The 10,071-nt window shown below is 44.0% G+C and overlaps 2 protein-coding genes across 2 annotated transcripts; one reads left to right on the plus strand and one right to left on the minus strand.

Moving 5' to 3' along the window:
• The first annotated feature begins 124 nt into the window (after positions 1-124).
• On the plus strand, positions 125-6,665 carry LOC121685694 (zinc transporter ZIP9). Its single transcript, XM_042066367.1, has 7 exons — positions 125-557; positions 1,095-1,200; positions 1,660-1,827; positions 2,100-2,168; positions 3,140-3,225; positions 5,016-5,150; positions 5,403-6,665. Exons 1-7 carry the CDS (start codon positions 462-464, stop codon positions 5,658-5,660), a joined length of 918 nt encoding a protein of 305 aa, XP_041922301.1. The 5' UTR covers positions 125-461; the 3' UTR covers positions 5,661-6,665.
• A 727-nt stretch (positions 6,666-7,392) lies between these two features.
• Positions 7,393-9,641, minus strand: LOC121685914 (coiled-coil domain-containing protein 177). Its single transcript, XM_042066766.1, has one exon. The coding sequence runs from the start codon at positions 9,343-9,345 to the stop codon at positions 7,558-7,560; it is 1,788 nt and encodes a 595-aa protein (XP_041922700.1). The 5' UTR covers positions 9,346-9,641; the 3' UTR covers positions 7,393-7,557.
• Between the last annotated feature and the right edge of the window lie 430 nt (positions 9,642-10,071).

Consider the following 10,071-nt stretch of genomic DNA (forward strand, 5'->3'; position numbering starts at 1 on the left):
TGTTCTCATGGGGTAGTCTTGTGATTTCTGAGCCCATATAAAGGGAAATAATGCCGAGGGTCAAAGACCGTGAGGAGCTGACGTTACGTTTGGTTCCTGAGTGCATTCGTGAAGTGGCCTGTACTGCTGTAGTTCCCGCCTTCTAACGCTAGGTTTTCTGGCGAAATGTCCACTTAAAACGATACCACCACTTTGCAGAAGAGAGAGACGTGCAGTTCTGCGACGTGGAAACTTCAGCCGTACCAGTCAAAACTTTGACTTTGTGCCTCAGGGCTCGCTATGTCATGAGCTCGCTGGAATAGATAAATTATGGTCATGCAAAACTCGAAATCACATTTGTCGGGTATATCTCACTGATGTCTGAGTGTTTTACTGGCTCAATTTTGTTTACTATCATCGCTAACGTTAGCCAGCTAACTTCATGACCCTAGATTTGGTAGATTCTGCTTGCTACCAAAGCCATGGACGGGGCAATGGCAATTATTTTGATATCAGTGGCTATGTTCGTAGGATGTTTTATATTAGGAATGATACCCCTCTTAATCCGACTTTCAGAGGTAAGTAACTAACGGACCGAGATGCATCTCCTCACAATATGTCCTCTTTAGTTTTAGAATTGTAGGTTATGGTATTTTTAAATTAATTAACAGCTTTGCTGTTCAGACGCACTCAGAATAAATAACGTCTGCTGACAAGCTACTGATGGCAGTTACATTGTAACAATATGCAATATGTGTTAGAGATACATATAAACCACATATTCTTCAATAGAGATGTAGACTAGAATATCTCACATTTCAAACTAATATTACGACTTGGAAACCGAGTAAAGCTGACTATCATGTTACCCGATTTGTCAGGATTTCAGTCCTGACAGTTGTCTGAATCCGGATATCTTTGGTTGATATCTTGTTATAGCCTTTAGAGCGTATCTAATGTTGCATGCTTGATTGGATAGTCATACTTAGTGAACCCTTCTACTAGTGCTGTAGGCTGTTTGCCTAAACCACACCCTGCATGCACTTTGGTCACTCGTTTAAATGTAGTCTACAACATATTTGCTATTAAGTCACTGTTTTATGTCTTCTTTGCAGCAAAAGCTGCAGTTTGTCAGTGTATTCGGGGCAGGGCTCCTATGTGGCACCGCTCTTGCTGTTATAATTCCTGAAGGGGTGGAGTTGATGGAGAATTCATCGAGAGGTGAGGTGGAGTTGTAGAGATGTCTTTTGGGTAACAGACGCCCCATCACCCCCATCTGTTTTTAGAGGAGGAGCCATGTTTATATGTCTCTTTTCACGTGGGGAAAGCATTATTGCTTTATTAATAATCACGTGGGGAAAGCATTATTGCTTTACTGATGGGGTTGCCTAGCCAAACCCACCTGTATCCCTAGTTGGTCTATTGAGTGGTGTGAAAGGAGCAGTGGATGTAGAGGACTGCATAATAATAATAATAATAACAATGGCATCAAAGCCCTCTCGAGATAAATCTCACCTTTACAGAGGCTCATTCATTGAACAGTCACGAGGTTCCCTTTTTTTGAATATCAAGGGACAGCCCTGCTGGAAAAAAAATAGATAGACCTAAACAAATAGGTCAGCTCCTTCTCTGGTGATAAATGTTTTTCCCCCCTCTACTCTTCCCTCCCTTTTACTATAGAGTATGTCTGCTCCAGGATGGCAGCCAATGGAAACACTAGTGAATATAGCCCTGAGCTGGTTGCCGGGAAAGGCCTACCACCCCATTTCTTCATCGGCGTCTCCCTCGTGATCGGCTTCACCCTCATGTTTGTCGTGGACCAGATTGGCAGCTACTGCTCCATACATGGCAAGGCCACTCAAATCACTAACAAGTGACTCATCACCCAGAAAGCTACACCTACTTTGCTTGAGTGATTGGTTTTAATTTATCTGCACAGAGATGCAGATAATCCCTTGAGCACTGCTTGCCTTTTTTGGGTTATTTTCCAACCACATTTGTGATGTTACTGCACTTTTGGAATGTCTTATGTAATTGTGATTGAGAGAGCCATATTTATTTCCAACCTGTAAGATACAGGTCCACTGAATGCTATGGATTTTGTGCTTAATTCTTTCCAGATCCTCGAACAGGCATGTCCAGCAGCACAAGTGTCACAGCTACCTTAGGACTTGTGATTCATGCAGCAGGTAGGTCAGCAGAACTTTTCATTAATGTAGTCTTACCAACATTTTAAAACTGTTCACTGTTAATTTTTATCTATTGTATTGTTTTTATTTGTAAGTTGCTTTGGACAAAAGTGTCTGCTAAATTACATAACCATAAGTATTAAAAGAAACTTAAAGGTTAACCCAGAGCTATAGGCTAACTGGTGGAACACACTTCTAGTGAGTTATGCTAAGCTAGACTTAGGGCCTCAGACTGGGTTATTGCATGCGCAGAGAAGAGAATGGTATGTATCCTTTTATCGAACTCTAGGGTAGACGGCAAAGAAGCTTATTTCCCAAAGCGTTTTTTTGTTGGGATGCTGTGGCAGAACTGGCTACAGAGCCCATACCAAGTACCCACAGTGACCCGGGTTTGAGTTTCCAGGTCATTTCTTGACCCCATTTCCCACCCCATCTCTCTCTCCCACTCGCTTCCTGTCAGGCTCTTTACTATCTGATCTGAATAAAGGCAACAAAAAAAAAGGTTTGCGTGTCCCTCTAATAACAGTGTTTGTCCACAGTGTGCTAATTCTACAATCCCAGTGGCAGGCTCATACTCTCATACTCATGCTTTGTCTACAGACACTTAGATAAGATGTAGGGCACTGGATGAAGATTAGATCTTTTTGAAGTCTAGGATTCCATTACCAGCCCAGACGCATTCTGCCTTTGAATAAAATGTAATGTAATGCCTTCAGCAAGCACAAAGGCATAGCAATCCTCTTTTTCACTCGTTCACACAAAACACCATGTAAGTCTATCGGTTTTAGTCTACCATGCAAGTCTATCGATTTGAATCTGCAGCACCGTTGTTTATTGAAACACAAAGGCAGTGTGTTAGGGGAAATTGCTTAATAGCAGCTTTGAATGGCCTGGCTGAGATCATTGTTTGCCAATGTTGCGTAGCGGTTCTCCATTATGCTCACAGACTCTTGTACTTTGTCACTGTGTAGCGGATGGAGTAGCCTTGGGTGCTGCAGCGGCCTCCTCCCAGGTGTCTGTACAAGTCATCGTCTTCTTCGCAGTAATTCTGCACAAGGTAACTGACACCATGCAGCGTAAAAGAGCTGAAGTCAAGACCAGACCCGTCTCCTCAAAACCCAGGCTTCCATTGGTCATTAATACTTATCTGATCAGTTTCTGATCAAATTGAACATGTTACCCTCCACATACTGTGGGCTCCGTTATCTGGTACATCTCTGCAATATAGAGAAGTCCATGTGTGTGTGTGTGGTTTTTTTTTCTTTTTTTTTTCAAATATATTTTTTGGTCTTTTTGTGCCTTTAATGTGATAGGATAGTGGAGAATGACAGGAAGTGAGTGGGAGAGAGAGTCAGGGTAGGATCCGGAAAGGAGCACGGGGCGGGAATCAAACCCGGGTCGCCGGCATACGGTGCTGGTGGCCCTGCCATGGGGCCCATGTGTGTGGTTTTGCCTGTAGTTTCTACTGAAGAGGTTTTGACATACCTTCTGTTTAGTTGTTTCCATCAGTGTGTGTGTGTTTTGCAGCTAACTAATGAGGACACGAAAGGGTACTCCTAACCTATACAGCTAAAACTAAACCTAGAAACTATAAAGTTGGAATTACAGACAAGCATCATAGGATTCACAACAACTCATGTTGAGGTCCGACACTCATTATTCTTGTCTAACTAACTTTTGGAAGGCTTTTAAGACCACCTCCTGTGAAAATCAAGTTTTTAACCTTGTAAATATGTCTGTATGATATCTACTATGTTTTTCACCATAAGACATATCATAAGTGAAACCAGATGTACCGCAAAGTGGTAAAAATATGACCGCCGCTCAGTCCTGCACATTCCCTCCGCAAAAATAAACCAGGCATGCAAACTGGTCAGGGGTGAAAAAGGTGAGAAGGGCACGCGAAGTGACAATAGTGCATAGCTTCCACGGAGTATGAAATGACCCAAAACCAGAGATTTACAAAGAAAACAAACTATAAAATCACTTAAAAAAAAATTGTGGCCAAAAATATCATATGTATGATAAAAATAAGTGAATATAAAAAAAGTGTCGTCTTCTACTATTTCTCCTTAAGTGTGAGGGGCCCGTTGCACTGTTTAGCAGCATGCTTCAGCATGGCCCTCCTCTCCTAAGCAATCTACATGAGTTTTCTTTCTTTCTTTTTTCTCTGTGCCTGAAGTTCAGACATTTCTGAAGATTTCAGGCCTATTGGACATGAAGACATAGTAGGCATAGTATTAGAATAAAGATGATAAGTTTAAATATTTGTTGAACCAATCCAGGTGAAGCTTGAGACACACACTATTTCAGACTAACATTATATAAAATAGGGTAGACTAGTCAGGCCTCAGTTCATTAGTGCATCATAAGGGTATAGAACCAATCCTGTGTACCTGGGGGTGCAATTCCTCATAAAGATGCAGACAAGCTAGCTAATGTGTCAGCTGCAGCAGCCAGTAGCAGGTGAACAGTGTGTGGTAAGGGGGCAGGGCCAGATGGATCCCAATTCCCAAAATGTGGGAGAAGGTGTAAAGATACATTTAAGCCGTTTGAAGGCCACGAGGGGATTTTTTTTTACTTCCGAATATAGACTTTAGAGGAACAGAGAAAAAACTGCTAGAGTCCATCTTTCCTGTGTTGCAAGACTGGTTCTCAGTAGCCGGTTAGGCTAGGGCTGCAGAGGGTGCACATTTCTCCCTGTCATAAGTTTGTTTACCATCAACATGACTTTGAGTTTTTGTTTGAATTTTGTTACATTAAGGTAAGCTACTGGCATGGTGCTGCTTTAAGGTCATACGTGTCCAGCAAGGTGAATCTGGTCTCCTGTCTGCCTTGTGTCCTTAGGCTCCAGCAGCGTTTGGTCTGGTGTCCTTCCTCATGCATGCAGGCCTGGAGCGTAAACAGATTCAGAACCATCTCCTGGCGTTCGCGGCCGCAGCCCCTGTCCTGGCCATCAGCACCTATTTCATCCTCAACGCTGTAAGAGCCCCTTCATCCAAACCTGAGGAGGACTTTGTATATTGGTGTGCTGTATCACCTGCTGTTTGTTTTTATTTTGGGAAACTACTAATTATAAACTGTTGAGAAAATAATATTCAGTTTCACTCTTCATAGCTGAAGTACTGTAAGTAAGATATTATAGTGATTAGAAGGTATTATAGTGTTGCTTCATAGGGATTATTATGTGAAAACTATTAATCCAGTGTATTGTTGAAATGTTCCATTGTTTAGACTGGAGGATCACCTCAGCATCGATTAAGTGCTACTGGCATTGGATTGCTGTTCTCAGCTGGAACTTTCCTGTATGTTGCAACGGTACATGTACTCCCTGAGATCAGCAACAGGGGGCAGCACCAATCCAACCATCTTCCCCACCATGCAGGAGCAGGAGCCTACCAACAGGGGGGGCTAGGGATTCTAGAGAGTCTCATCCTCATTATTGGAGCTGGACTTCCTGTACTACTTGCCCTTGGACTGCATGATGATTGACACACAGTTAGAATATCTCCACAGTGTGTATGAATGACATTTGCAAATGTTTTTTTTCCCTTTTGTAGGAATGGTACATTTTATAAAGTGTTGTATGACGGAAAATTGCCTAACCAAAACCACCTATTGTAAATATTATATTATGTTTTTCTGAATGCCTTTGAAACTGAAGATCACACTTGAATTATGATGGCTAAACTAGCGACATGTTCTCTACACCCATCAAGCTTTTGTAAACTGTAGTGTGAGTGAGTCAGCTGAAGCTTTCTGTGAGGAATGCACACAGATCGCCATAGAGACCAAGAGTTTCACTCAGGGATCTGGGCATAGGATCTCAGTTGAATGTTTTTTACTGAATGAACATTTTCAAAGATTTAGTACTGGCCACCTGCTAGTTCAAAGTACTAAAATATTTCTGACAGGTGAAGAAGGTCAGCATGATTCATTCCTATTGGAATGATCTTTATGTTTTTTAATGTTGCCATTAAAGTTAAGGGCAACACGTTAAAAGCCATTTGAACAAGTAAAGTTTTAGTTTAAGTCAGTTTTGGTCAGTTAAAATTCTGACTGATCAATTAAATTACTTAAAACTAAATGTTTTTAATGCGGTAATTTTCTGTATTTCATTCTACATTCCTGTTAAATACTTAATATGCAAGATAGCGTTTGCAGAGCTTTTCAGTGGTTTGATGGAGAAGCGCTGATCAGGAGCACTGGTGAATATTGTTAAACTAGCAGAATGGTTAATGTGATTAAGTAGCATTGTCAGTCATTCTAAAGCTAATAATAAATTTACATTTGTGTCGTTATCATAGTTGCAAATGAAGCAGGTTGCATAGCAATGTACATTTATTCAAAACACAACAATTATTAAGAGCTGTAGAATTATCTTCAGAGAGGTCTGTAAAATATATTTTGATTTTGTTGACTCAGAAGCCATATTACAGGTGAACTTGTAGCAGTGAAATGAGTATTAATTGTACTTTTGATAAATAAAAGGAATTCAAATAATTTTTTGTTCATTTGGATTTATTTATCCAACTTTGCCCCTTTATCAATAACTCTGGGTTGTAAAAAATAATAAGATTGAATAAGATATTTTATTTTTAACATTGTATCTTTCAATTCTTTGATGTCTCTGAGAACCATCATTGGAGAGAAAGACAAAAACTATGTTTCTTATGAATATATTCATTTACATAAATAACTAGATGTGGACAAATAAATAATTAAATATTTAACTATAAAAATAGCACCTTTCAATCTACCCATAACCAGAAAATGCAAATCTCTGTATTAAAAAAAACAATCTACCTCATACTGATACTGGGATAGTAATGTTTGTCTTTGGTTAATGAACCACACTGGACTTACACACATCTGGCAAGTTTTGAATCCCTGAGCTGGCCCCCTCCCTTTGGAAGTGGTTTGTTTCAAGTAATACCTCATTCCTCTTGGCAATAGGTTCAGAACAAAAATACTGGAGCACATTTGACACACATACTACGATTCCACCAAAAAACAGTTTCAACAGAGTTGTGATATAATTACTGACCTGAACAATTATAATCCTCCTGTTTGAGTTACACTTTTAAGAAAGCTTTGGTTTTCACAATAAACTCCACTATTTAACTCCACAGCTATGGATTTTGACTGTGAGTTTTTTATGTGCAATGTACATTCGCCTCTCTTTACATTTCACAGACATCTCTCTACTCTTTGTTCTTGTTTATGGCTGCTCTTATGAATAACAGTTTCTTATTTTAGTCTAAGAGTCTTGTTTAAGTGTTTAAGTGCTATAACTCTTGTTGTTGAAGTGTTCAAGCATGTCTGTACTCTGAGAGAGTGTAGGCAATAGTATGGTCAGTGATAGGGAGCTGGTCTTGGGGTTGACATTTCACATCTTCAATTTGCCCAGGCTGGTGAAGAGCTGGGCCTCCAGTGCCATCTTGTTGAAGGTGCGGCTGCTTGTCTGCTCGCGCACGCGCTCCCTCATGTGGAAGGAGGCCTGCGCCACCCGCCGGCTCTCCCTCAGCTGCTCCTCCCGCTCCCTCTGCAGCATCTCGCAGCGCCGGTCCTTCAGCTCGGCCGCACGGAGACGCAGCTCCCTCTCGGCCTCCTCCTGACGCTCCGCTTCCTCGCGCAGCTGCTGGTGCGAGAGCTCCTTGCGGCGGTTCTCCTGGCGGAGCAGCTGGACTCGACTGGCCAGCTGCAGTCGTGCCCGCTGCTCTGCCTGTTCCAGACGCTGCTGCCCCAGTTGTGCCAGGATGTGCTTTTCCTGCAGCCTCTGGCGGCTCTGCCAGCCGGCGCGCAGCTGCGCCTGGCGAATCTGCTCGTCCTCGCGGGCAGCGCGGCGCTGGAGCTCCTGCAGACGAGCGTCCAGCACCTGGGCCCGGTTCTGACCCGAGCGTATGAGCTTCTGCTCCAGCATCCGCCGCTTGGCGTCCTCTATCGCTCGCGTCTGCTCCTGCGCCTCCCTGCTGAGGAGCACGTGGCGCAGCTCCTCACGACAGTTCTCCTGGCGGAGACGGCGGCGCTCGCGGCGCTCCTGGGTCCTGCGGCTGCGGCGGGCGCGCTGCTCCTTGCGCTGGGCCAGGCGCCGCTCGCGCTCGCGCTCCTCCAGCTCCTCACGCTCCTTGTCATGGAGCAGACGCTCCTGCGAGCGCTTGCGATCCTCGGCCTCGCGGCGTGCCTCCTCCGCGCGTTCCATCCGCCTCGTCTCCTGCTCCTCGGCGAGCCTCCTCCAGCGCTCCTCGTGCAGGGCCATCTCCTGTTCGCGCACCCCAACCTGCTCTTCCTCCTGCCGCTCCCGCAACTGCCGCCGCACCTCCAGGTCCTCCTGCCAGCGCCGGATGCTCCGCAGGAGCTCCTTCCTCTTCAGGCGCTCGCTGCGGAGACGCCGCACCTCCTCCTGCTTCTGCTCCTCGCGGCGCTGCCGCTCCTCCCAGACGCTCAGCCGCTGCCGCACCTGTTCGTCCTCATGCTTGACCAGCATCAGGGCTGCGATTTTGCGGTCCTTCTCTGGCACCGTGATGCTCATCTTCTTCTGAATGTCCCGGGTGAGTCTCTCCAGCTGCCTCTCGGTGGCAGGAGAGTGTCGTAGGTCTCCCAGGCTCAGGTTGCTGCTGCCAATCTGGCTGCGGGCACTGAGGAGCCTGCCATCGTAAGTTGGGAATTGGACCAAGGGGTCACCAGTGGCTAAAGAGGAGGTTGTTTCACTGAAACTCACAGACCTCCGACGGCCCAAACTAATCCCAACTAACTTATTTTCCAGCTTTCTCTGTGTTTCAATGGTGTTTCTACTCTTAGTCTCTGTGCTTTGGCTGTCAGTCATATGCTCAAGAACTGTTTCAAGGGCAGGAAACTGTTTTAAGGACGCCCCAATACCTTTACCCTCCTCTATAATCCTCTCTCGCTCCTCTCGACAGAGGCGCAGGAGTCGAACTCGTTGTTTTTCGTGAGCCTCGTACAATTTCGTGGTGGCTCCCAATGGCATGTCTTTGTTTTTCTCCACGAACTCAGAAAGGGGCTTAAACAAGAGATCAACTGGTTTGATGCCCAATTTGGAGCATGATTCCAATGAGCGGGGACTAGTAAGCACATATCTGCAACTTTCTGCATCAGGTCTGTCAAAATTATTGAGATCCAGATGAAGTAGAGGGGACGGCGGCCTTATATCCTCCATGTTGTCGGCTAATGTAACGTTAAGCTAATGGCGTTTCACTGACCATATGGCGACAACAATCTCCAGACGTAGGCTGTCATCCGTTTAAGCTGAGAGGCTATCTCTGACAATAGTTTAGACACTAACTCAGACCAGCTGATTTATAAACAATTCCTTGTGTATAACATGATCAGACTGAGATAAAGTTATTTTCGTCAGAATTAACGATTTTCGAGGTTAGTGTACACTAGTTTAGCCTACTCTATCGCATTTCCATTCCTCGATCCGCTTACTAGGAGTTTGTCACGTTAGGACGCTTCTTTGGTGACCATGGGAAACCACCAACGTTGTTTAACAAGAGTCCCTGACTTACCACATAGCAAGATCGATGCAGCGCTCTCTAGTGGGTGGAGGAGACAACTTCAACGTGCAACACCAAGTTAAATCATAGGCTAGAGTAAATGGTTAAATCCCATCGCTTGTTAAACTTCTATCGTGGATTTCAGTTTTATGTTACTTAATGCCAATGATCATTATTATGTAAATGTTTAGTTCATATTTTTCGTGCCATCCAATAATTTTGTCCCTGCTCAAGGATAATCTTTTGGGCAATGGCCTACAGGCCTACAGGTGTAAGTTCAGCACCCCCCAGATTTAATGATAAACCATGCTTTAAAAACCTTATAATATAAGAGGCGTCCACAATGTGGAAGACAGTAAACAAGATCAAATATCGGCCTAAATCTT

This window comes from Alosa sapidissima, chromosome 16 (assembly GCF_018492685.1).
Source record: "Alosa sapidissima isolate fAloSap1 chromosome 16, fAloSap1.pri, whole genome shotgun sequence".
Lineage (NCBI taxonomy): Eukaryota > Metazoa > Chordata > Actinopteri > Clupeiformes > Clupeidae > Alosa > Alosa sapidissima.